The sequence below is a fragment of the Labeo rohita genome, unplaced genomic scaffold (assembly GCF_022985175.1).
Source record: "Labeo rohita strain BAU-BD-2019 unplaced genomic scaffold, IGBB_LRoh.1.0 scaffold_945, whole genome shotgun sequence".
NCBI classification, from domain to species: Eukaryota; Metazoa; Chordata; class Actinopteri; order Cypriniformes; family Cyprinidae; genus Labeo; species Labeo rohita.
Genome location: NW_026129904.1, coordinates 4,076 through 31,419, shown reverse-complemented (window position 1 = coordinate 31,419; position 27,344 = coordinate 4,076). Strand labels below are relative to the sequence as shown.

The 27,344-nt window shown below is 35.5% G+C and overlaps 4 protein-coding genes, 1 long non-coding RNA gene and 1 pseudogene across 5 annotated transcripts; 3 read left to right on the top strand and 3 right to left on the bottom strand.

Moving 5' to 3' along the window:
• Nucleotides 1-1,044: 1,044 nt before the first annotated feature.
• On the top strand, nucleotides 1,045-6,901 carry LOC127162479 (uncharacterized). The gene is made up of 3 exons (XR_007827363.1): nucleotides 1,045-1,134; nucleotides 1,430-1,545; nucleotides 6,783-6,901. It is a non-coding gene; the product is annotated as an uncharacterized LOC127162479 (long non-coding RNA).
• tap2a (transporter associated with antigen processing, subunit type a) lies at nucleotides 5,301-12,103 on the bottom strand. The gene is made up of 11 exons (XM_051105255.1): nucleotides 11,416-12,103; nucleotides 11,220-11,334; nucleotides 11,012-11,142; nucleotides 10,706-10,911; nucleotides 10,418-10,615; nucleotides 10,151-10,279; nucleotides 9,803-9,991; nucleotides 8,652-8,825; nucleotides 8,404-8,563; nucleotides 6,766-6,902; nucleotides 5,301-6,666 (listed from the first exon to the last, which is right to left on the bottom strand). Exons 1-11 carry the CDS (start codon nucleotides 11,909-11,911, stop codon nucleotides 6,409-6,411), a joined length of 2,193 nt encoding a protein of 730 aa, XP_050961212.1. The 5' UTR covers nucleotides 11,912-12,103; the 3' UTR covers nucleotides 5,301-6,408.
• Nucleotides 12,104-14,160: 2,057 nt separating this feature from the next.
• Nucleotides 14,161-16,408, bottom strand: psmb9a (proteasome 20S subunit beta 9a). The gene is made up of 6 exons (XM_051105256.1): nucleotides 16,124-16,408; nucleotides 15,819-15,886; nucleotides 15,394-15,525; nucleotides 15,133-15,262; nucleotides 14,841-14,982; nucleotides 14,161-14,415 (listed from the first exon to the last, which is right to left on the bottom strand). Exons 1-6 carry the CDS (start codon nucleotides 16,223-16,225, stop codon nucleotides 14,288-14,290), a joined length of 702 nt encoding a protein of 233 aa, XP_050961213.1. The 5' UTR covers nucleotides 16,226-16,408; the 3' UTR covers nucleotides 14,161-14,287.
• Nucleotides 16,409-17,720: 1,312 nt separating this feature from the next.
• psmb12 (proteasome 20S subunit beta 12) lies at nucleotides 17,721-20,829 on the bottom strand. The gene is made up of 6 exons (XM_051105254.1): nucleotides 20,704-20,829; nucleotides 19,929-19,999; nucleotides 19,708-19,839; nucleotides 19,477-19,606; nucleotides 18,064-18,208; nucleotides 17,721-17,983 (listed from the first exon to the last, which is right to left on the bottom strand). Exons 1-6 carry the CDS (start codon nucleotides 20,749-20,751, stop codon nucleotides 17,856-17,858), a joined length of 654 nt encoding a protein of 217 aa, XP_050961211.1. The 5' UTR covers nucleotides 20,752-20,829; the 3' UTR covers nucleotides 17,721-17,855.
• A 40-nt stretch (nucleotides 20,830-20,869) lies between these two features.
• On the top strand, nucleotides 20,870-23,589 carry LOC127162474 (proteasome subunit beta type-7-like; annotated as a pseudogene).
• A 1,119-nt stretch (nucleotides 23,590-24,708) lies between these two features.
• psmb8a (proteasome 20S subunit beta 8A) lies at nucleotides 24,709-26,617 on the top strand. Its single transcript, XM_051105253.1, has 4 exons — nucleotides 24,709-24,974; nucleotides 25,385-25,526; nucleotides 25,875-25,986; nucleotides 26,461-26,617. Exons 1-4 carry the CDS (start codon nucleotides 24,834-24,836, stop codon nucleotides 26,615-26,617), a joined length of 552 nt encoding a protein of 183 aa, XP_050961210.1. The 5' UTR covers nucleotides 24,709-24,833.
• The last annotated feature ends 727 nt before the right edge of the window (nucleotides 26,618-27,344 follow it).

Genomic DNA, 27,344 nt, shown 5'->3' with positions numbered 1-27,344 from the left:
CTCCTTACTGAATAGACTGAGTTTCGTATGTGACAAGATCCTTTCACTATCACTTGAGCTTGGCAAAGCATTTTTTTTTTTTTATTTCAGGTCACAAAATGGCCGGCAATCACAAAATGGTGCCGATAATCCGGACTGGCAACCTGGGCATTTCATGAAAGTCACATGATTTTTACGAAACCAATTGTGCACCTTCACTGGCATACAATTTTTTGCAAGCACTTAACTCATTCACAGCCATTGCTAACTCATTGCTTTGTTTTTTTTTTGGTTCATGACACAAAAAAACCCAACCTTTAAATAACTTTATAGTATTCCTGTAAGTTATCTTACTGCCTTTCTGGTGTGTAAAGTTTTCATTTGGCTTGTTTTTTATGCAACAAGATAATATAGGTTCATTTTAAACTATAACAGTTCACAGTTTATTAGGTACCGAAATGTACTCAAACAATATATGTGACCCTGGACAACAAAACCAGTCTTAAGTAGCAAGGGTATATTTGTAGCAATAGCCAAAAATACACTGTATGGGTCAGAATGATCTATTTTTCTTTTGTGTCAAAAATCACTGTGATATTAAGTAAAGATCATGTTCCATGAATATATTTTGTAAGTCTCCTACCGTAAATATATCAAAACTTAATTTTCGATTAGTAATATGCATTGCTATGAACTTCATTTGGACAACTTTAAAGGCGATTTTCTCAATATTTTGATTTTTTTGTACCCTCAGATTCCAGATTTTTAAACAGTTGTATCTCAGCTAAATTTTTTCATATCCCAACAAACCATACATGAATGTATGTACAGCTTATTTGTTTAGCTTTCAGATGATGTATAAATCTCAATTTTAAAAAATTGATCCTGTTGACTGGTTTTGTTTATCACCAACATGCTTTCATATTATAGGAAAACAGATCCAAAGGTCTATAGATCATGAATATATGCATTAATAAAAAATAGTGACAGCCATTTAGCATGCATCGTTATAAAGCGGAGACCATCTTGTCATGTCTGTCCCGCTGGCAACAGAGGGTGATAAAACACAACATCGCAACCATAGGCGTGCCACAAGATCAGGCATAACCACGCAGCGAGCAAAACAGACCTACAATACCCAAACAAGAACAACAGGTACTTTCCATCTAGACAATAAAGTGACCTATCAATAGAGCAGAAAATTTAGGGGAAATTATTTGATTTATCATGACAACAAACTAGTAAGAAGTGAAAGAATATTAAATGATGGTGTTGTTTAGTAAAAAAGAAACAAGCACTGAAAAAGCAAAGCTGTTTTGTCATTCTCAGGATGTGAAATAAAAAAATATGTGCATATATGCACACTATCACTCTCCTTGCTGAAGAGCATACTATGATTCGTATGTAATGAGATCCTTTTACTATCACCTGCTTGGCTTTTGTTTTTCAGGTCACAAAATGGTCGACAATCACAAAATGGTGCCAATAATCTGGACTGGCAACCTGGGCATTTCATGAAAGTCACGTGATTTCATGAAACCACCAAATGTGCACCTTCATTGCCAGGTACAATGTGCAAACGCTTAACTCATTAATGGCCATTCACTTTCTTCTTTGTTTTCTAGAAAAACTAAACCTCCCCCCCTTTCATTAATTTTATAACATCCTTGTTAGGTGAAAAAACAGCAGTCTTTAGCCTTTCTGCCTTTGTGGTGTTTAAAGCATTGTAATTTTGATTTGTGAAAAGGTGGTCTCTCTATTTTTGCTTGATTTTTTTTTTTTTTTAAATCAAACAGTAATATTGATTCCCTTTCTACTAAACTTTTTACAGTGAAGCTTGTTAGGTACCAAAATCTGCTCAAATGTCAGACATGCTGTTACAAAGTTAATCTAGACCCACTATTCATCACCACAGGAACATGTTTTTTATAGTGTAGGAAAACATATATAGGTCTATAAATCATGAAGGTATGTATTCATGATTTAAAAATGGTGGCAGCCATTTTGAGGCAGGTGGACCACGGGCGGCGTCATAAAATGGCATTAGTGGGTGGGACAAATGGCATGAGCCAGGTACAGCCAAGCACCAAGCCAAACACACAAATGTGTTACCAGGTGAAACAACAGTAGAGACTTTCCAGCTAAACAGGGTGTGCTTGTTTTGTAGCTGATCTTGTGATATAGCCACACAGCCCAAAATAACAATCAAATGTGTCTTTGTCAAAACTGCCCGACAGCTTGTTTAAAAATAGTTTGTGTTTATGAAAATCTAACATTTAGTTCTTGCATATTGATCTTTAGCAATGTGCACCTGCATAAGGGTAATTTGAAGTAGCACTGTTGGCTTTATTGGTTATGAAATGAGGTCAGACTTATTTTTTATGACTTTATTTTTCAAATAAAGCAGGAAGAGCTTATGTTGGGTTGCTATTCTTTAGTTACATTTAATGCACTTAAATGCTTAAGGTTATTATTAATATGAATACATTTTTTTATATTATGATTATATAACACTGATGAAGAACATTAAATAACATTTACGTATATTTTGTGAGTGTGTTGTGTATTTTGCATTGACATATATTCAAATCAGGGTGACTATTTTAATAACAAAAAGGTGCTGCCAGGCAGCATGCCAGCAAACAGGACTGGCAGCTTAGGCATTGCAAGAAAGTCACATGGTTTCACAAAACCAATTGTGCACTATTTTTGACCTTGATTCTTAAAACATTAATTTTATGCTAACTCAGAACAAAGGTTTTTTACAAATTCAAAAATATAAGTTGCTACAGCAGCAGATTGAGCAGTATTTAGTTTATTTAATTTAGTTTTTGTCACAAAGCGTCATCAATCGGTGATATACAGTGCCCTCCACTAATATTGGCACCCTTGGTAAATATGAGCAAAGGTGGCTGTGAAAATAAATCCGCATTGTATATACTTTGAATTTTTCATTCAAAAAAATTCACAAAATTCTAACCTATCATTAAAGTAAAACAATGGAAAGCAGGGGGGAAATCTCATTATGAAATAAATGTTTTTCTCTAGTTCATGTTGACCACAATTATTGGCACCCAATTACTGCAATGTCCTTTATTCAAGATGACAGCTCTGAGTTTTCTTCTTTAATGCCTGAAGAGTTTGGAGAACACCTGACAAGAGATCAGAGACCATTCCTTCATACAGAAACTCTTCAGATCCTTCAGTTTTCCAGCTCTATGCTGGTGCTTCCCTTCAGTTCACCTAACACATTTTCTATAGGGTTCAGGTCAGGCAACTGGGACGGCCATGGCAGAAGCTTCGTTTTATGCTCAGTGACACATTTTTGTGTCGATTTGTTTGATTTGGTTCATTGTCCTGATGGAAGATCCAACCACAGCTCATTATAGAACGTCTAACAGATGCAGTCAGGTTTCGATTTTTTATCTGTTGGTATTTGCTAGAATCCATGATGCCATGTATCTGAACAAGATGTCCAGGACCTCTGGCAGGAAAATAAGCCCACAACATTAAAGATCCAGCAGTATATTTAACAGTGGGCATGGGGTACTTTTTGTACCAAACCCATCTGGTGGGTTTGCTGCCAGGTTTTTTTTCATCTGACCAAGTCGTGCCTGACAACTGAATATGCTGGAGTTTGTTTTTTGATGAGCAAGGAGGATTTTTCATAAAACCCCCCACAACAATATGTGTGATGTAGGGGCCGTTTCAATTTTCCTTTGACCCCAAGACTCAGCTAATCTCTGCAATTCTCCTGCTGTGATCCTTAGAGAGTCTTTGGACACTTAAACTCTCCTCCTCACCATGCATTAGGACGATATAGACGCACATCTTTTTCCAGGCAGATTCGTAACATCTTTAGATGATTGAAATTCTTAATTATTGTGCTAAGTATGGAAACTGGGATTTTCAATGCTTTAGCTCTTTTCTTACAGCCACTTTCTATTCTGTGAAGCTCAACAATCTTATTCTGCACATGAGAACTATATTATTTGGTTTTATTCCTTGTGATGGATGATTAAGGGAATTTGGCCTTTATAATCCTTTGAAACAGGAAGTCTGGCTGGATAATATCATACTCCTAGTCATTCTAGTGTGCTAAATAAATGCAAATTTGAATGGGAATATACTTCAGAGATATTTTACTCATTATAATTTCAAAGGTTGCCAATAATTTTGCCCACCATGTATTGGAGAAAAACATTTATTTCATAACGTAAGTTTCCCCCCCACTTTTAATTGTTTTACTTCAATGAAAGCTTAGCATTTTGTGATTTTTTTTTATGTAAGATCAAAAAGATAAACAAAGCAGATTTATTTTCATAGCCGTCTTTGCTCATATTTACCAAGGGTGCCAATATTAGTGGAGGGCACTGTATATGGCACTGAACGTAAACAATGCCACTGAACTGAATGAAACTCACATATTTTGCTGATTGTTGCTGCTGAAAGTGATCAGTTATTATCATGGTTTGGGCTGTACTAATCGGTCAGGCCAGGAAAATCATTTGAAGTGCTATAGACTGCCAAAGGTTATAACAAATCAAGGAGAAGAGTGCAAAAAACTGTCTGAGGAACAAAAGGTTTGTCAAAATATTGCTCCCTTTCCTGCTTACTAAGTCCTTCTCTATATGATTTAACAGCTTCGACGCGTTTTTTCTGTGGTTTAGACAGCATAAATGAGCAGAACAACATATTCAGTAGTACATTAACCATGCAATCCATGCTGTTGTTTACATCCGAGTATCGGTAGTATGGCTGTGCATCTGGGTAACTGACCAGATCGTGATATAAATGCAAACCCCCCTCTATAATAGCATAAAATGGTGGTGCTGCTGACGTAGAACACACGATGCATTGTGGTACTCTCGATAATAGCAGAGGATATGATGTGGAAGAGAAGAATTTTTTTTTTTTCTTTGTACACAAAAAGTATTCTCGTAGCTTCATAAAATTACGGTTGAACCACCGATGTCACATGGACTATTTTAACTACGTCCTTGCTGCGTTTCTGTGCCTTGACCGTGGTTGTTGCGTTGCTGTCTATGCAGGGTCAGAAAGCTCTCGGATTTCATCAAAAATAACAATTTGTGTTTCAAAGATGAACTAAGGTCTTGCAGGTTTGGAACAACATGAGGGTGAGTAATTAATGACAGAATTTTCATTTTTGGGTGAACTATCCCTTTAAACACATGGCATGAGCTGATTCATTCAGTACAGTTATGAAATAAAACAAATTTCCACGACAAGGTAGTGATGACACTAAAATTTGAAATTAGACTGTATAAACCAAACATACAAAAACTGGATTAGCAAGAACCCAATATTTATTCACATTTATTCACAACACCAAACAAATCCAAAATTTTTACATTCATCAACATTGTTTGTTGATTAAACATTTTGACTGATGATCGTCACTGAGTTTATTCTATGTACAAGTCCACAGTTCAAAGTTTTAGAAATGTAATAACATTAAAGGATAATGTCCTCTCTTATATTGTATGTCCCTATTTACAAAGGTTTGTAATGGTACACAGTCAAAAGTTTTTGAACAGTAAGATTTTTAATATTTTTTAAAGAAGTCTCTTCTGCTCGCCAAGCCTGCATTTATTTGATCCAAAGTACAGCAAAAACAGTAAAATTAAAAAATAAAATTAAAATAAAATTTTTCTATTTTAATATATTTTAAAATGTAATTTATTCCTGTGATCAAAGCTAAATTTTCAGTATCATTACTCCAATCTTCAGTGTAACATGATCCTTCAGAAATCATTCTATTATGTTGATTTGCCGTTCAAGAAACATCTTGTTTTTTATTATTATCAATATTTAAAACAGTTCCAAGATCCAAAGATCAGCATTTATCTGAAATAAAAAGCTTTGGTAACATTATACACTATAGCATTCAAAAGCTTGGAGTCAGTATAATTTGTTTATTTCTTTTTTGGAAAGAAATTATAAAAATGAATACTTTTATTTAGCAAGCTTTAAATTGATCAAAAGTGATGATAAAGACATTTATAATGTTATACAAGATTTCTATTTCAGATAAATTATGTTTATCTGAACTTTCTACTCATCAAAGAAACCTGAAAAAAATCTACCTTTTTGTTTTCAACATACTAATAATAATAAATGTTTTTTTGAGCAGCAAATCTGTATATTAGAATGATTTCTGAAGGATCATGTGACTGGAGTAATGATGCAAAAATTCAGCTTTGAAATCACAAGAATAAACTACATTTTTAACTATACATTCAAACAGAAAACAGTTATTTTAAATAGTAAAAATATTTTACAATCGTACTCTTTTTGCTGTACTTTGGATCAAATAAATGCAGGCTTGGTGAGCAGAATAGACTTCTTAAAACTTACTGTTCAAAAACATTTGACTGGTAGTGTATATTTGTATTCTGAACAAGCACATTATTTCAACATAGGCTTCTGGACTTTTACAGCATCAGGTTTCTCAGTGTCTTGGTTGGCTGTGTTATCATCAGTAAAGAGCCTCTCTCTCAGTTTATAGTAACTTCCTTTCTTGTCCATCAGTTCCTGATGTGTGCCCAGCTCCACCACCTCCCCACTGTCAATCACCACAATCTGATCTGCCTTCTCAATGGTCTTCAGCCTATGAGCAATCACAAGCAAGGTCTGGGTGGGGCAGCATGCCAGGGCCTGTTGAACCTGTAGAATAACAAAATATGCAAGAAATATTTTAATAGCAGCACTAAAGGAGACTGTGATAGCATATATACTTTTGCCTTTGCAGTATCCATACTTTACCATTTGTTCACTTTCAGTGTCCAAAGAGCTGGTAACTTCATCCAGTATGAGCACCTGAGGTTGTCTGATCAGAGCTCTGGCGATAGCGATGCGCTGCTTCTGACCTCCTGAAAGTAGATTACCACGCTCTCCCACGTCTGACAAAGAAAGCAGGATTTGAGGACTGTGGCAATTAATAAAACACCTTTACCATACTTAAACCCTTCCTTATCCAATAAAAATGGAGTGGAATAAAAGGCTGGTTTATGCTGGTCTAGCAAGTGGACCAAGCTTCTAAAACCTTTCCTATCAATCAATTAATGGAGTGGCTACAAAAAAAAAAAAAAAAAAAAACATTCAGAATTGCTGATAATATCAGGAATTCTAAAATTACTTTAAATGTAAAGTCCATGTATTTGCATGCTAGTCCAGGCTGGGTTTTGCAATTGGACGAGCAAAGCTTTTCAGGCAAAGCTTGTTGGGGTGTAGGCAAGATGTACATGTACATTTAGAATTTACCAATAACAAATTTTCTTCCTACACTCTTAAAAATAAAGGTGCTTTAAAAGTTTCTTCACAGCGATGCCATAGAAGAACCATTATTGGTGCCACAAAGAACCATTTAGTCAAAGGTTCTTTAAAGAACCATCTCTTTCTTATCTTTTTATAATCTGAAGAACCTTCTTTCGCTATAAAGAACCTTCTGTGAAATAGTGATGGGTCGTTCTTGAACGATTCGTTCATTTTGAATGAATCTTTAATGTGACTCGGGACGAACGAGTCGTCTCGGGGAGTGATTCGTTCAGCCGCGCATGCGCAACATCCTATTAGGTTCTGTACTGGAATTAGTTCACCTGTTTCGAGTCTTCGGGTTTTTAGAGTCGTTCGTTCACCTTATGAGGCTGTCACGTGATGAACGAACGACTCGAACCCGAAGACTCGAGAGATGAACTAATCAATTCTCCTTCCGGCTCAGACTGCATAGGTTAAGCTTATGGGACTGTCACGTGATGAACGAACGACTCAAACCCGAAGACTCGAGAGATGAACTAATCAATTCTCTTTCCGGCTCAGACTGCATAGGTTAAGCTTATGGGACTGTCACGTGATGAACGAACGACTCAAACCCGAAGACTCAAGAGATGAACTAATCAATTCTTTTTCCGGCTCAGACTGCGTTGGTAATTGGGCTGTCAGGTGATGAACGAACGACTCAAACCCGAAAACTTGTCAGATAAGAGGCGAGGTGAGCGAATCATAGACTAAAGACCCAGGTAAACAATGAATTAATATTTTCTGTTTCTTATAGCATTATAGTTTTGTTTTGTTTGAAGTGTGATCAACGTTTGTGCAGTAGATGTGTTAGGGAGGTAACAGGTAACATTTTAATTATATTTTGCTAAAATGAACGAAATGAACGAAATGACTCGAAAAAAGATTCGTTCATTTTGCTGAACGAGACTCAAAGGTCCGAGTCGGTAAAATGATCCGAACTTCCCATCACTACTGTGAAACAGAAAGGTGCTTCAGATGTTAAAAGTTCTTTATGGAACCATTTAAACAAAAAAGGTTCTTCTATGGAATCATGAAGCACCTTTATTTTTAAGAGTGTAGCCACTGACACAAATACGAAAATGACAGTGACAGCAATTCATTTACCTGTGTTGTAGCCATTTTCCAGTTTGCAGATAAAGGCATGAGCATTGGCTTTGCTGGCAGCATCCTTTACTTTCTCCTTTGAGCAGCCCGGCAGACCATAGGCAATGTTGTCTTGAACAGTGCCAGAGAAAAGTACAGGCTCCTGACCCACCATTGCTATCTGAGAGAGATTATTATAAATCAATTTACAGATAGTAAATAATCTACAGTTCAACAGTAACATGGGTTTGTTCTTTCAAAGTAGTCACCTTGCTGTGCAAGTATTTGTGCTGGAAATTCTCTAGTGGTTGTCCGTCTAACAGAATTTGTCCCTGCTGAGGCTGGTAGAATCTCTCCAGCAAACTCACACAGGTGCTCTTTCCCCCACCTGACATTCCCACCAGAGCGGTCATCTGACCCGGCTTCAATTCCAGAGAGAAGTTCTGAAAAAAAAAATTTAAAAGATAAGGTAATTATTTTGAATATTACAAATATATGCTAAACCTAGTACATACCATCATGATTAACAACATTACATTTTCTATTTAGCATTAGCGTACACAATATGTTTTGGAAATTAAGTATTCACACCCATAACTCAGTACTTAGCTGAAGCACCTTTACAGCCTTTCAAGTCTTTTTGGCTATGATGCGACAAGTTTTGCACATCAGCATTTGGCAATTATCTGCCATTTTTGTCCTCACCTCTTCACCACTCAAGTTCCGTCAGGTTGGATGGGGCAGACACACATTTTCAGGTTTTTCCAGAAATATTTAATTGGGTTCAAGCCCAGGTTGTGGCTGGGCCACTCAAGGACATTCACAGAGTTGTCTATAAGCTACTCTTTCTGAGTGCTTAGGGTCACTGTCATATTGAAAGATTAACTTTCTGCCCAGTCTGAGGTTCTGAATGCTCTGGACTGGGTTTTCATTAAGGCTGTCTCTATATTTTGCTGTGTTGAGCTTTCCTTCTACTCTGATGAGTCTTGATGCAATCCTGTCTCTTCAGTTCTACAGGCAGTTCTTTCGACCTCAGGGCTTGGTTTTTGCTTTGATATGCGTTTTTAACTGTTAAACCTAGATGTGTGTGCCTTTCCAAATCACACCCATTCAGCTGACTTTGCCACAGGTTAACTTCGTTCGAAGTGTAGTAACATCTACAAGTACTCTGAATGCTCCTGAGCTACATTTCAGTCCCAGATAAAGGTTTGAATACTTATGCAGTGGAATCATTTACGTTTTTAATAAATTTGCAAAGATGTTAAAAACCTTTTTTTTGCTTTGCCATTATAGTGCATGGAGTGTAGATTGATGTAGGAAAAAAGTAATTTAAGGCAGCTTAACATAAGGCAGCAACATACCAAAACATAAAAAAATGAAGACACCCTTTGAGTAACACTTTAAGGTCTAAACACTGTACCTTTAACACATTGTGATCTGGTCTTCTGGGATACGAGAAGGTGAGGTTCTGAAAGCTGACGTGTCCTTTCAGATCACTGGGCTGCAGGTTACCATCAATACTGACTTCAGATTTTCGGTCCAGGTACTCAAACACCTTACCGGCTGCACCCACTGAGTTCAGCATGTCTCCAAAGATATAAATCAAGGTCTGAGATAGAATTGGATAAATATTTTTTTACTTCTTTTATCTTAATGCTTTTCTAGGTGGCAAGGGTTGCAGATTTAGGTGATGCAACTTTTCTCTAATTTCTACATCACCAGATATATTCTTTTAAATGTTCTTCTTTTAAAAGAAACACAGATATACCCTGATGTTTCTCGCAAGGTCTGACTGATAGAGGATGAAAGAGACAAGATTCCCTGTGCTCATCTGTCCATACTGGATGAAGAGTTTCCCATAGTAAAGCATGGCCACCTTCATTCCCAATTCTGTCATCTGAAAACCACATACACGGTCAGAAAGAAATGTAATGCAGTTCCATATCATCAAATCTGCTTCAAAGAAAATAAATACATAGGGACTTTTATCAATGGGCTATAACGATAAAAGTATAAATTCAACTAGGCTACTAACCCGCCTAACTAGCAAGTAAATTGCCCTGACTGTGTCCCGTCGGGTCTTAAGATTATGGGTTTTCATCAAACGGACATCATAGCGATGGGCTTCACCAAGTTCTGTCTTGAAACTCTTTACTGTCCTAATTCCTGACACTGCCTCCCCCGCAGTTTCATTGGCTTGTGCAATGGAGTCCTGAACTTCTTTTGAGAGCCTCTAAAAAAGAGCATGAACACTTGACAAATAACATTTCAAAAAAAAATATTATCCATCATTTATCATGGTATTCATTTTTGTCAATCCCACCTGATAATGCGTGTCATATATGTTCTGCAGCAAGCCTGTCAGTGGCGTCTCCATCAGCATCAGTAGTGTAAGCTTCCATGAGAGGCTCAGCATCAGATATAACATGCCAAGGGTCTTAATCAAGGTCCGCAGAAAGACATTGACATTCAGGGCTACAGCCCGACCCATCAAAGCAGTGTCTGTAGACAGTCTAGATGTGATGTCACCTAAAAAGACAATCAATGAGTCCATAAAAGGGCATCACACTGGTGATAACTTAATTCTACAGCTTGTGAGTAAATGCACCAGAAATTGGATTAGATCTACCTGTCTTGATGGTCTCAAAGAAGCCAATGTCCTGCCTGACAAGGGATCCAAACAGTTGCACCTTAATTCTGCAAGTGAAGCTATTGATTGCACACATGAACAGGCCTCCACGACAACCGGCACTGAAAGAACTGGGAATAACAAAAATCTGTGTATATTATTAAATAAGCCATTTTGTAAAACCAAACACATATTTTGCAGTACTAACCTTCCCAATGAGAACAATGCCATGAAAAAGATGGCTGATCTAAAGTTATCCCACTGGTAATGTGAACCCAAGATGTCAATCACATTTCCAGTGTACAATGGGATGAACATCTCACCTGAAAACAGGTACAAAGTACTTTACAAAGCAGGTTTACATTATATATTTATTTTAGGCCTAAATACAGCGAAATACTCACATAGCACAGCTAAGGTCAGAAAGACAAAAGCTCCACACAATAATATGTAGTCTGGTTTGGACAAACAGATGACCCGGATGAAGAGAACTCGAGCCCTCTGTTTGCGGTCTTTACCGTTACTCTCTCCATTGGTGTCCGGCAGCGTTACCTCCCAAAAAAGACAAGCTAAAGCAGCAGCGACAGTACCGACGAGCCACAAATTATATTTACCAAGGCGGTAGTTGTCGAACAGCGCTACGCGTCCGGTTTCGTATACCGAACCGATAAAACAGTGGACCGTAATCCATCTACGTATATGTGGATCAGCTGCATCTTTGCATAAAATAGATCCTGTGTACAGCAGTGTGCATCGCAGTCCAGATTCAGCCCACTGGCGTAACAGATTATAGTCAAGATTTCTTGTACGAGACTTAAGAAAAGTTTCTCCGAGGTCCAGAGTGTAAACTATTATTATGTCTACACACAATACACAAGCGAACACCAAAATTTTATGCATGTTGCGGGTATAAATCAGTTATACTAGAAACGCTCTAGAAAAGACGATTTTCGGTTAAAGTTTTCCTATCGCTAACGTTTTACCCTTTACTACGGTGTGCGAGGTTATCTTCTCTTCACACAGCGCCGGGGCATTTTAAGACACCGACATTATTTTACTTTCATTTTCACAGGATAAGGGATTTTCCTTCAACGCATAGTCTAACAAAAGCCAGCGCTTTGCTCATACGTTCAAATTTAAACGTTAATCTCAAATCAAGTCAGTTATTCCACAGAAATGTTGACCGTATGCTTATCAAATAAACCTATAGCTACTGTGAATATTTGTTCCCTTTTTTTCTTTCTTTCTTTTTCTTTTTCTTTTTTTTTTTTTTTAATAAAACATATTATAGGGACAAATAATTGAACTTTTTTTATCCACATATTTTTTATTGTAAGTTCAGGGATAACAACGTTTCCATTTCCGTGAAGAAAACTTGCTTTACAGCCTGACTCGTTCATTTCTGCCTAGCAATTGATGACGAGTAATAATAACAGAGACTAACTGAGACCTTTTGAGCAAGCTACATTTTGCTGTGTTAGATATGTCCATTAGGTCACACGTTTTGGTTTTGGGACTAAATCTCGCTATTAACTAATAACTACGACCTTTCCCCTCAGTAAAATCCTAAATTCGTGCTTATTAGTAGTTAGTAAGGAAATTGTTAGGATTAAATATGACCTCTTAGAATAAATGAATAGATAATCCTGTGCTTTATAAGTACTAATAAACAAACAGTATGTTAGTTATATGCATACTAATAAGCATCTAGTTGTTCTCTAGTGAGAACGGGTCCAGTGTAAGAATGGCTAACCTAACCCTTTTCACAGACTGTGATGATGCCTTACCAGTTATTAACATAGTAAATCTAGTACATTTTTTCTTTTTTTAAATAGTGTAGCTACAATTATAACACTAGGGTAGAACGTACAGTTGGAACACTTCTTGCTTTTAACGTTACCACACAAAAACTAGTTAGGCCTATAGAACCATGCTATTTAATGTGCTATTTCTATCAGCTGTCTACAAATAAAATTAAGATCAATAATATCTACAAATAGATTAGCTCATAAATACAAGTGCATTTGTTCCAAACCAGCAAGTACTGTTGAAACAGTACCATAGTACATTTGAAACACTCTTCCGCAATGCAATAGCCTAACCAATAGCAACCACTTATAGCAAATGTTAAAAAGCCATGTTATATGAATATTTTAGTTTAATTCTTCATTGTAAACCCTGCTACAGTACAAAGTATAATTTACTAGCAGAATTACAGCCTACAGTTCATTGACAATTGAAATGAAGAATATTTATCTGTACATAACACTGATCAGCAATTTTATCACAGTATTTATTTTCCTCCTATATCTCCCAACAATTTTTTTTCTTTCATAATTTCACTCTCTAAATAAACTGTATTATGAATATGCTGATGCATTTAGCTATCTAAACACTGTTTCAAGTGTAACCAGTAAGCACAGTGCACATTTCTCATTTTATATAGCACTGACTAAAGATGACAAATATCAGTGTTCAGTTTTACAGTCATGAAAGTACAAAATATTCAGTGTGAAAGAGAGAGGGTAAAGTGAAATTCTTACCCCTAAAAATAGACATTGTACTATATATTCAGATTGGAGAATCATACATCCTTGAAATTTTACAAGATTAAAGAGGATGCTAAAACATGTGTGGAGCAAAAATCACGGGTAAGGAAGGAGTGACGTGCACACAACTTATTTAAGGTATTTCGATTGTCTGTACACGGTTACCCTACATTGTGTTTTATTACCTTGGCATTACTGACAGAAAACTGGTGAACACTGCTGCGTTTGAGTAACGGAGTTGACATCTTTCTCTCTTCTGACCAGTGTAATCAATCTTTCAGTATTCTTCCTATTTTTGGGAAGTCAAAGAAACGCTATTTTGTCTTGCTATTGGGAATGCTACAATTACATATGTATAATTTATTAGTATTATTAGTTGTAGTAATAATTAGTAGTTCCCATTCACCACTATAGAGGTTTACAAAACTATAGCATAACGACATCAGCTCTGAGAACACCGGAATAGTGAAAAGGGTGCATTGCATTGTTATTTTGTTTTGACTTTGTTTAAATATTCGACAGAAAGGATTTTTGTGTTAGAATTATACAACTAGTACTTTCTAGTTTATCAAACCTTTAAAAAAAATAGAACAAAGAATGTATGACAAAGGGTTTGTGTTTTTAATAGAACTGATACAGACAATTTTGCAATTTATGCAGTATTTTGTCCTGCTGTATGTAGGTTACAAGTATACATGTTATGTCAATTTGAGCAATGTCCTTTAATTCACTGATCAAAAAATTTGGGTAGTTCATTTCCTAAGACACACTTCTCTTCTGCTCCATCTTTATCAATGGTAACAACATATGCAACCCCTCCACTTGATCCATCCCGACCCATTGCCAGAGTGAGAGCTACAGAGAGAGAGAGGAAAAGGCTTTCATGTCTAATAGATACCGGTACACTGATTATAAAAAAAACTTTAGAATTATATGAATTCCTGTCAATCTGGCCTGATCTTCATTGGTTTACAGTCAATAAGTACAAGTTCAAGAAAGTATGAAAAGCAGCACTTCCAAGGAGCTGCAGTCCACATACAATCAGTCTCTTGGCAGAGATAATGTCACAGATGAATTAACCACATTGATAAAAGTGGCTCTTATTGGAGAAATCTAAACAGTGTAGTGTTGAATCTTTTAAAATCTAAAAGCAAAACATACACTTTGGAAAATGATAATGCATGCTATGATTGGTTCGCATTCATCACATAATACCTTCTCTTGTTTTAAATTATCACATTTTTCATGTATGCAGTTGTATATTGCACTGACAAACTTACCATTCACTACAAACTCTTGACATTCTCTTTTTGTCATGTTTTTCCGGTACTCTGCATCCACAAACCCATGAATGTAAAAACTCCCAGAGCCACCAATAGCAAAAGGCTGCCTGGTCAGCAAACCACTCAGTGTCGCATACACCTGTTTGGTGAGAAGCACAAATTAACACATTTACAATACTAATTTATTTTAATATTTTAAATCAACAATTAATTTCAAAATGGTCTGCTATACACATTTGTAATAAAACCAAACACACACATTTTGTTATAAAACCAAAAATGAGTTAACCTGTCCTCCTTTTTTTCTGTCCCACCCTGCAACAATAAGATGTGCTGATAGTTCCTCTTTATATTTGTATGAAATGTTCTTCACCAGAGTAGCAGCAGAGCACACGAGTGGGTCATCTTCCACCTCAATACTGTTAAGATACATTATTAAGCACATTTATGAGATACTGTAAATGAGGCATGTTCCCTTTGGTAATCATTGCGCTATTGAGTAAGTACATTGCTTAGACTCAGAGTGTAACAGGACATTGAAGATATATACCTGTGCACATCCAGTTGGTAGTTAACTATCTCAGCAATGGTTTGAGCATCAGCTGCTGATCCAGACAGAGCACAGTAGATCTTGTCATGGAGAGGGGAGAGCTTGTTCATTACCCGATTCACCACTGACTCCCTGAGAACAATTTCAAAAGAATATATATATATATATATATATATATATATTTTTTTTTTCTATGAATCTTATTTCAAATATTTACTGAATAAATTACTATAATCTTCAGTGAATGATACTACTGTGTGTCTGTGTTTTATAAAGTAAAATTCCAATGAGTTTGTTATTTAATGTAAAAGGCCTAAGCAGTCTGATGTTTTAAACATCCAGTAAAAAGTTTTGTACTGAATAAACTTGTAGGGTGCAAATCTAGGCTACATCTTCACATAAACTACAGCACAAGTCTTTCTTACCCCGCCGACACACGCGAATCTGAGCCAAGAACAACTCCACCGTCAAAAGTAACCGCGATGATGGTCGTCTAAAATGGGGGGTAAAAACAAATAGGCAAACTCATATTTGTGTTAAAAATATATAGCCTATGCCAATGCAAGTTTTAATTACACTTACTTAACACAATGTATAATGCTGAAGCAAGTTAACGACTCAACTTGTTGTCGTAAACAGCTCTAAATGTACATTTTAAAACATGTTTTGCTTAACCTATGAATACGTTTATGCAGCTTGAAATAAACGAGTCCATGAGGCGATAACTCACCCCGGTTTTGACTTCTTCAGATAGCCATTCTGGCTCTGGAAACAATTCCTCCGACATTTTGAATGGTTGGAACGCAACTACCTGTCCTGTGCAAACCTGCATGCGCTTGACGCCAGAAGAGACTCGATACTCGATAGCTCTGAGTACCTCAAACGAAGCTATTAATAGCAAAAATGAAAATTAATTAGATTGCGAAAAGAGACTAAGTTTTGTTGTACTGCCAGGCCTGTAGCATTTTAATGTGCTTACATTATTCCTCCATTTTCTGTCAATAACAGAAAGTGAAACTAAAGTAAGTTAGCCTACTTCCCACTGTGCTCATCACAGACTGAAGCAAGTATTTGACTGTATTTTAAATACCATATTAAAAAGTCAAGATACTTGATAAAAATAACCAGAGCTGGGTAGTAACTGATTACATGTAATCTGGATTATGTATTTAGATTCCAAAAATCAAGTACATGTAATTACATTTTAAAATACTCGTAATCACTCTAGTTATTTGTTTTATGGATTACATGATTACATATTATTTACACAATAGAAATAAATTATTCATAATTTATTGATTCTTCTTAATTCCTCTTTTTCATCTTTTAAATTTTACTTTGTAAAATAGCCTATACTTATATACATTAAGAAACTCAAGTTTTGTGGACATCCACACAAAGACTAGTCACTAGTCAGGTGCAAAACACAGCATTTGACCACTGATTTACAAAAATCTGTTTCAAAATTGCATCAACTCCTGATGAACAATTGTGATGATTTTTATTTGAATTATTACTCTGTAGGTTATTTAACCATGTATTTCTGTTTTTAAAAGGCTTGTGTCTTTCAAACACATTAAACTTTATTGTCAAATTAACTTTTTTTGTCATCTGATCCTCTGTCACCTGATATATTTACTTGAAGTACCCCTGATTTTAAAATAAATATTTTAATAATTAATTATCACATTTGCAATTTCATTGCTTCTGTGGCGTTGGTTATGGTCACATGACATGCAGGTAAACAAGTAAAATATTTTATTTTGTTAGTACGTTTTTTTTTATTGATTTTAAAAAAGATCTATTTTAATATTTTTTTTATGATTCAGTTATTTATAAGCTTTTTATTAAACTTTATTAACCCCCCCTGTTTTTTTATAAACCCCCTGCAGTTCCTTCACAAACACCAGTTCGGGAACTTTGACGTAATATAATGTAATGCACTTCATGTTGATAATAACAACAAATGGAATATATTTTCTTACTCTTTGTATTTTTATGTCAGTATGGTACAAGATTATCCTATTTAAATCAATGTAATAAATGAGTTAGGTCATCAGTAATCTAAAAGTAATCCAAAAGTAGTCTGATTATATTACCTAAAAAGTGTAATGTAATGGATCACATTACTAACTGCAATTTTTGTTATGTAATTACAATTCGTAAGTAATCTAATTCTTTTCTCAAAGCATCTCTTGCCAGTTTGTTTGGACATATCCACATGTAGTTCCGTTTATGCAATTCTTTCATTTAGAACTAAGTGATCTAAAAATGATATAATATGCATTTTATGTCATGTATGCAAGAAAGGGGCATTGCACTGAACATAACATTTTTATATATTTATTATGAACAACAAAAGAGATATGAGAAATACATTTTAGCAAAATAATAAATCTGCACACATCAAATCACAAAGTAGTGATATTTGTAGAACCGTCCAGTCTGGTAATATTTATGTTTTATTCATCATGGAACTTAGGCAGTTTATCTCCTGGAACAACTATATGCTTGACTCCTGGTTCAGTGATCACAACCAGGTGAACCACACCTCCACTAACATTGTCCCGACCCATAGCCAGAGCCAAAGCTGTGGAGACACAAACATTAGCCATTCACTGTGCATATACATGTCAATGACATTTATTATTGCAATTCTATGTAGCCTACCATTTATGGAAAACTGTGTAGCCTCTTCTAAACTCATGTCAGGCTTAAATTTGGCATCCACATAACCATAGATATACGTGCTCCCAGATCCTCCAATAGTGAAAGGCTGACTTAGCAGCATTCCTCCCAAAGACACTACGTATATCTGTGCAAAGACATTATAAAGCAGGGCATTATTAATGTGCATTGCATAGATTTGTATAACATTTGATTAAACAGACAATAAAACAATTTAGTTTTGCTTAAAGGAGAAGTCCACTTCCAAAACAAAGATTCACATATAACATACTCACCCCCTTGTCATCCAAGATGTTCCTGTCTTTCTTTCTTCAGTCATAAAGAAATTATGTTTTTTGAGGAAAACATTTTAGCATTTTTCTCCATATAATGGACTGATATGGTGCCTCGATTTTGAACTTCCAAAATGCAGTTTAAATGCGGCTTCAAAAGGCGGTTGTAAATTATCCCAGCCGAGAAAGACGGGTCTTATCTAGCGAAACGATTGGTTATTTCAATAAAAATAATAGAATTTATGTACTTTTCAATGCCAAATGCTCATCTTGTCTTACTCTGTCTGGACTGTTGTTGTTCCTTTTCATGACAGTTAGGGTATGTCGAAAAACTCCCATCTCATGTTCTCCCTCAACTTCAAAATCGTCCTATATTGCTGTTTTACCTTTTTTGTTAAGGGTGTTTGATCTTCTTTGCATGTTCACTTCTGCATGTGAACTTCTGCAGCGATGTAGGATGATTTTGAAATGATTTTTGAAGTTGAGGGAGAAAATACGATTGGAGTTTTTCATCATACCCTAACTGTCTTGAGCCAGAATACACAGAGTTCAGGGAGAGCAAGACAAGATGAGCGTTTGAGATTAAAAAGTATTTATATTGTATTTTTTAAATGAAAATAACTGATCGTTTCGCTAGATAAGGCTGGGATCGTTTACAACCACATTTGGGATCGTTTGAAGCCGCATTTACACTGTCCTTTGGAAGTTCAAAATCGGGGCACCATATCAGTCCATTATATGGAGAAAAAATGCAGAAATGTTTTCCTCAAAAAAACATAATTTCTTTATGACTGAAGAAAGAAACACATGAACATCTTGGATGACAAGGGGGTGAGTACATTATATGTGAATCTTTGTTTTGAAAGTGGACTTCTCTTTTAAGTGTAAGGGGTTTCTCTTGCTTTAAATTATCACTGTTCAACACCCCAATGTACTACTGTAATTTTCCTTTTGATCTCATTAGTTCCATGCAAGCCAATCTTTTTAATGCAAACATGTGCTGTCTTTATTCTCATTATTTCCAAGTTTGCATACCTACATCACATTTGAGATTATTTACAAGTCACCTGATGCAAAATTGCACCATTTTCTACCATCTGTGTGTGTTTTAGCAGAGCATTACCTGTGGTCCCTTTTTCCTGTCCCAGCCCGCAGTGATGAAGCCTGCCTGCAGTTCTTCCTTATTGCTATAGCAAAGTTCTCTCATGATGGAGGCTGCAGCTTTTACCAAGGGAGGAGATTCCATCTGAATACTAAAGATAAACAGAGATTTTAAAACCAAATACAGTTCTTCTAACTTAATGGCTTAGCTGTGATTTAGGACACCATAATAATAAAAGACAAATGAAAAGACCTGTGAAAAGACAGTTGGAATTTGGCCATTTTGGTAACAGCTTGTGCATCTGCCAGTGATCCAGCGATGCAACAGAATATTCGATCATGAACTTGGATCAGCTTGTTGATGGTTTTGGATGACACATAAGATCTGTTGGTGAAGGTTGTGTTGTAGTTATGAAAGGTGTAATTGTGCAAGTTATGAGAATGAATAGTTTGTTCAGCATTAAAAATACTCACTCTCCCATAGAAGCTCTGGAGTCAGACCCAATGATAACTCCTCCATTGAACTTCACAGCGAGAATGGTGGTCTAACCAATAAATATTTAGATAAAAAATTATATATATATATATATATATATATATATATATATACACACACACACACACACAAACACACACATGTAGCAAGAACAAGTACAGTATATAACACACACACACACACACACTTAAAAAAAAAAAGTAAGCCAGAGTTACATATGAAAAGTTAACATATTCTATGAATTATATATAAAATAACCCCCAACCCCTAGCCATTCAATAAATGTGCTGAGGTGAAATTTAGTGACATCTATGGACAAATGGAAATTAATCGATGGAGGGAGGGAGGCTTACTCTATTCCTACATCCTCAACCACTGTTTTATATGCGCAAATGCGTAAGCTAAGTAATAAGTAGTGCGACAGTCCATAATTAAAACTTTAGATCCCTCCAAGTTAAAGTTGGTATTTCAAGATATTCTCGCTCTCACGGATGATGCAACAACATTTTTCCACGAAATCGAAAGTGATTTAAGCCACGTTATACTTAAACTGCAGATTAACAACAACACAGATAGACATGGTAATATATTGTAATATGTTTAATATATAAGAGTATTTCATAACATTGTATCAGACGAGACGACAAAATCATCAGCCTGATTGTCGAAACGTATTTAAAGTCAATTTCGCTTAAATTCCCAAACAACGTAAAGGATTGAGTCATATATAAACACGATAAAGAGCCTACTTACGCCAGTGCTGACACCTTTTACTTGTGAGTATGAATGATGTCTGTCCATTATTAAAAACTCGAAACACAAATTGTGGATAAATGTCTTCAGTATGCGTCGCTCGCTTATGACTGTACATTGTATCTGAAACAGCAAACCTAGTGTTTGCTAGGCGCATTACATGCAGTGAACAGTTCCCGTTTAGATTTTAGACATGGCACTTTCGTGCGTCCTCGAGCCTGTTCTGTCTGGCTTTAACTTCGAAAATTCCACAAGGTAAGAATGAATTATGTTTTATAGAGTTATATTATGATAACACTTTTCGTAAAATGCAGAAAATAAACCTTGTATCGTCATAACAATTGGTTTGCAGAGTCGGAACAAAAGTGAAAGTAGCTATGTTCAGACCTAATTCAGTTCTTTTTCCTCAAAAAGACAACCTACATTGTCTTTTAGTTTTAAGATAATTTTCATTGATCAAATAAAAAAAAAAAAAAATTTTAAAGTATGTCCTGCCGTGACCTGCCTGATTCCTTGCAATCTCGTATACATAAATCTCCTCCTTCTTCATTCAGAAATATTGTACTGGAGAATGGTTCAGAAGAGAAGAAAATCAAGGGACCAAAACCCATGAAAACAGGTACCACCATTGCTGGAGTGGTTTATAAGGTAACCATAAATCAAAACACATAATAATTTGCACTTAATGTAGATATTGTCTAACAAACAAATAAACAGTGAATGTATATGTGTGTATAGGATGGTGTAGTTCTGGGAGCAGACACAAGAGCCACCTCTGATGAAGTAGTTGCAGATAAAATGTGTGCGAAGATTCACTACATTGCACCTAACATATAGTAAGTAACAATGAGGATTAACAATCCATTGTGCCAGTTATAAAAATGGTTAAACATCTATGGGCATTTAAAAAAAAAATGAATGTCAGATGTACATCATTGATTACTATTATTATTATTACTATTATTCTTATATAAAAATGCATATATGTCTCAGTCAAAATCTTTTTATTTTTGTCAGTTGTTGTGGAGCAGGAACTGCTGCGGACACAGAGAAGACGACAGAAATGCTGTCGTCAAACCTCACCATTTTCTCCATGAACAGCGGCAGGAACCCAAGAGTCATCATGGCAGTTAACATACTACAAGACATGCTCTTCAGGTGTGTGTAGACTGTGTGGTCTATTACATCTTGTTTATATACTGTTTTGACACATACATTGTCTGATATGTAGTTTGTAGAAGTAAGGCTGCATGTTTTATGTTTTTGTTTTTTCACTCTCTAAATAATAATTTTAACTTGATTGTGCTACTGTTTTTTTCAGGTATCGAGGTATGATTGGAGCTCATCTAATTGTAGGGGGGTGTTGACTGCACTGGCAGTCACCTGTACACAGTTGGCCCTTATGGGAGCATGGACAAAGTGCCGTATCTAGCAATGGGTATGTGACATCAAATTGATGATTGATAAATGACTGATAAAGGATAAAAATGTGATAGTCAAGATTAATATGTGTTTATTTTGAAAAAAAAAAAAATACTGTAAACTGCACATTTATGAAAATGTTAAAAAGTTAATTTTTGTCAGCTAATCAGGATGTTTCATACAGTATATTTTTGCATATATGTGATCAATTCTCAAGTGAGTAATGACAGCTATGATTTTGCATTTTAAGGATCTGGTAATCTGCCTGCTATGGGGATACTGGAGGACAGATTCAAAGCAAACATGGATGTAAGTTGTTTTTTTGTTATACCTGTGTTGAAAGGTTCCCAGTGTCAGTATTGTGTAGCCATAGTTCAAGCTGAAATAAATAATAAAAAATTCTATTGATTTAAGCATGAAATATGTAGGAATTAAAGCTCTTACTTGCAGATATTTTTGTTTGTATTTAAAATGAGTCAAAAGTAGAAAAACTTGCGTAATATTTGCACCTTTGCTTTTTGTTGATGTCAAGTTTGCTAACTTGTTTGGCAATGCCTGGAGTTCATTTTCCACTCAGAATGATTTGTTTGTGTGTGAAATCAATTGACAGACACCATTATCATGTCTATATATCACCATTGTCATCATTATCATGTATATCACGTAATATATATTAGATCACAATTCTACCTCATTTTATGCGCTTGGAATATACACCAAATGTTTTCTGCAATTGCTTGTTAAAGAATTTTGGAGTCATCCATACTTGTCATTCTGTTTCATGCCTGAAATCTTTCTGTCACTATTGTCATTAATTTTACCTTTAGCTGGAGGAGGCCAAGATGCTGGTAAGTGATGCCATCCATGCAGGCATCATGAGTGACCTGGGATCAGGAAACAACATAGACCTGTGTGTGATTACGAAAGAGGGGGTGGACTATATTAGACCTCACAGAGTGTCTCCTTATAACTATAAGAGGTAAGAAAACCCACTTTTTAGTAACTCTTAAGGTCACACTTTTATTTTGTTTTTAAATTACACTTTTTTTAAATTTTAAAAATGGTATTAGGCTACAGCAGCTGAGTGCATATTTAAAGGTTAGTGTTAATTGTGCCTACAGCCTAAAATGTGTAATATATTGATCACTCTCTGTCTTTCTCTAACAGACAGGCAAAGTATAAGTATAAGCCAGGTACAACACCAGTTCTAACTAAAACCGTGACTCAGCTGGAGCTGGAGTTGGTGCATGAAACTGTTCAAATGATGGAAGCAACAGGATCCAGTTGAGCCAAGAAATGCACTGTGATGTCATATGTGATCTGGAAGAAAGATCCTTTCAACTCACTCCTCTTTGACAAACAAAAAATGATAGATTATGCTGTAAATGTGTTTTTTTTATGTTTTATATTTGTTCACATAATCCCATAGCTGTTGGTGGACTGATAATTATAAATAAATGATTACAATTTACAGCATGTACTGCAAAGGATTTTTTGTTCTTCTTTTATGTTTCATGAACACAAAGATCTGTTTCAGTGAACACAACAGAACTTGATAAAAAAATGCAACACAAATACATTCCAAGGACATTTTGTGCAATATTGCTATCATTAGTTAATTGATATACTCAAATAAATGATTAAAGCCAAAAATAAAGAGATTTCAAAGCAATAATTAAAAAGTAGCTATCTGGAAAGATGACTGTGTGAGATACCTTGGAAATTACTTACCTTTTGTTCCATTTTGAAAAGTGGACATGCTACACACGCTCGTGCACAGACACACACATTACATACATAAACTGAGATTATATAACACCTATAAGTAGTGACTTAAAGGACATTCAAAGGAAAAAAAGAAAATATCAATGCCCTTAAACTGGACAAGACAACTGAACAGTGTATTACTACAGATAACCTACATTTAGGCTAATATACTCTTAAAAATAAAGGTGCTTTAAAAGGTTCTTTACAGCGATGCCATAGAATTTTTGGTTCCACAAAGAACCATTCAGTCAAAGGTTCTTTAAAGAACCATCTCTTTCTTACCTTTTTATAAGCTTTTATAATTTTTGCCACAAAGAACCTTTTGTGAAACAGAAAGGTTCTTCAGATGTTAAAGGTTGTTTATAGAACCATTTAAACAAAAAAGGTTCTTCTGTGGCATCGTGAAGCACCTGTATTTTTGAGTGTAGCGCCTTTTTATACTAAATTCCAAATTTGTTCTGCAGTTTCATTAATTAAAACTCAACAACCCGCCTGGATAATGGCGCATTTTGTAATAGGGTGTGTCCAAGAGGTTACGTTTCCGCACCTTACCAATATTTCACCTGGTCTTAACCTGAATCGGGTAAATCTACATAGAGACTGAAGACGCAGATAGACTCTCGCTCCTATTGGTCAACCAGTAGTGTAACAAAGCCTTTTCCTCAAAGAATCTTTACAAATTTATTATATTTCTCTTAAATTCTTTTAAACAACATACGATAAAAAATAATAACATAAATTACTTTACAACTGTTATAAATAGTTTTTAAAAATATATATTCTTCTCGCAATCGAAACTGTAAATCATATGTGAATCTACTAACCAGGCTACTCTGAATCTTTCGGTTTCGAAATAATTGTCTTCCGTGCAGAGATCGAATTTCCTTAATACAAAATACATATACAACTTCGTCAGTTTGCTTTTACTGTTTAAATATAGAATGGCTCTTTTGGATGTAAGTGGATATAAATATAATTCCGCGTCACAGTTTGGCTATAAGCAAACGCATCTTCTCGACCGATTGAATCACTATAGTTTTGGGACCAAATGCCAGGAGTTCGCGGTACCCGTCGGAGTTGACGTAAGTAACTTTACCAAAATCAATTCATAACTAAATCTTAGACACACATTATTACGACGTTAAGTGATATCCACCATAAATTTTTTTTTTTTTTTTAAGAATTGAAGTGCACCATAAACCCTAAACAAATAAATACGAATATATGTCTTGATACATATTTTATTTCCCAGTAGTTTAGACTACTTTGAGGAGTTATTTCACGTAATAGGTAATTACAATGGTATTTTAAAGGTTTTCGAATTGATTGTAGCTATGGCAAGAATTTGTGTCTCATATAGGCCTATTCCAGATAAATGTGCTTATTGAAGCATGGCTATGGGGCAGAGATCAGCAACAGCAAAAAACTAAACAAAACAACAAAAACTACATTAAATTAGCCTGTTTTGTAACATATACTGTGTTCCTATCAGCCCTCTAAGTTTCTGAAGTCATGCAGTTGTGAGGACGGTGTTTGCATAGATCTGAATCATGGCACCACAACCCTGGCATTTAAGTTTCGTCATGGAGTCATCGTGGCCGTTGACTCCAGAGCATCAGCTGGAAAATACATTGGTAAGAAAGCATCTATACAGTTTTGAAAGTGTAAACACTTACTTAAGTCAAAAGCAACCTGATTTTACAGCTATATCATAGCACAAAGCATGTGATTCATACTGATAACAACATTCAGAAATTTTAAATAAAATACATTTATGAACATCTTTTCAAACTGTATTTCTTTGTGATTTCTCTTTAAATACATACTAACTTATTTGTATTATTTAAGAAGTGCACACTTCTGCCATATGGACATTACTTTGGACAAATAATACGTATTGTGAAAATCGCTATACAAATAAACGTGACCTGAACTGACAATGTAAATTGCTATATCCCATTGTTTCTCCCACTGTGTTGCAGCATCAAAGGAGGCCAATAAAGTGATTGAGATCAACCCTTACCTGCTGGGCACCATGTCAGGCAGCGCTGCAGACTGTCAGTACTGGGAGAGACTGCTGGCTAAAGAGTGCAGGTCTGTCTTAGCATGCTTCTGAGGGAGATAAGCATCTGCTTACAGGATGAAGTTACCTTTTGGTGTTCAACCTTGTCAAGAACTTATTCAGTCTAAACACTGTTTATGCTATTTTTGACCACAGTGTCCCAAGAATGTAAAATACATATGATTTTATCTAAAAAATAAAAATTAAATTGTGAAGAAGCCAAAGGCTAATGATAAACAGGGCAATTTTTTGAGCAATTTTGCCGGGCAACTTTTTTTTTTTTTTTGATCAATGTTGCTTGGACAATTTCCCATTGAGAATGGGTAACAAATTTCTATCTGGATATTTTAGATCAGTCATGGGCCTGTTGACAGCAACATTTCCCAAAGTTGCCTGGCTAAATAGCTCAACAAGTTGCCCAGTGTATCATCCGCCAAACAGAATGTCACCATGTCTGTGTTTGGACCACCACTATTGAGTAATAGGTGTTTGTGTTTTGAAAACAGACTTTACAAACTACGTAACAAGCAGAGGATCTCAGTGTCTGCAGCCTCCAAACTTCTGTCCAACATGATGCTGGGATACAGAGGCATGGGCCTGTCTATGGGGAGTATGATCTGCGGCTGGGACAAACAGGTGAAGTCTCTTTTCAAAAAACAATAATAAAATATAGTGGTGGCCAAATTGTTAGATTTAAATTATTAGATTGTTAGTATTTTCGCCAGCTAAAATGATTTTAAGTCAGTTATTTCTATCTTTTGCTGTAGTGTGTCAATTTATAATTTATAATATATATATATATATATATATATATATATATAATATTAAAATATAATTTTATATGTCCAAACATTCATTTTGCCATTATTTGTAGTAATCCAGTGAGAGGAGTCTGACAACAGCCAGTGCTCCACACAGAGATCTGATCTCACCATCATCCAGTCTGTGTGGAATGTGTCGTGGATTTTCTAATATAATAAAGCCATAAAATAATAGTGAAGACAGAGAATGAAAAACCAAAAAGAGAGGTTGTCTTTGTTTTGCTTTATTCTCTGCAGAGAAGAATGATCTGGTTTACACACAGCAGACTGTGAGCAAAGAGATAAAGGTGGAGCTCACAGACCAGAGTTTTATAGTCAAAAGAATACATTTCAAAGTAGCAAAATCCCTCTTCTAACCAATGAAATGGTTAAGAACACATCACCCCATGGTACCACTTGTCAGTTTGTTAATGTCTAGTCACTTTCAGACTAGCCCGTCCCTAGTACAACAACCATTATTAGAAATTAGTTCACTCTTACACAATATCCCAATCATTATATTCTACTTATAAGAACTAGTGATTATATTTCAAAGGTTAATTGATTAGAAAACATATGTGACTTAAATG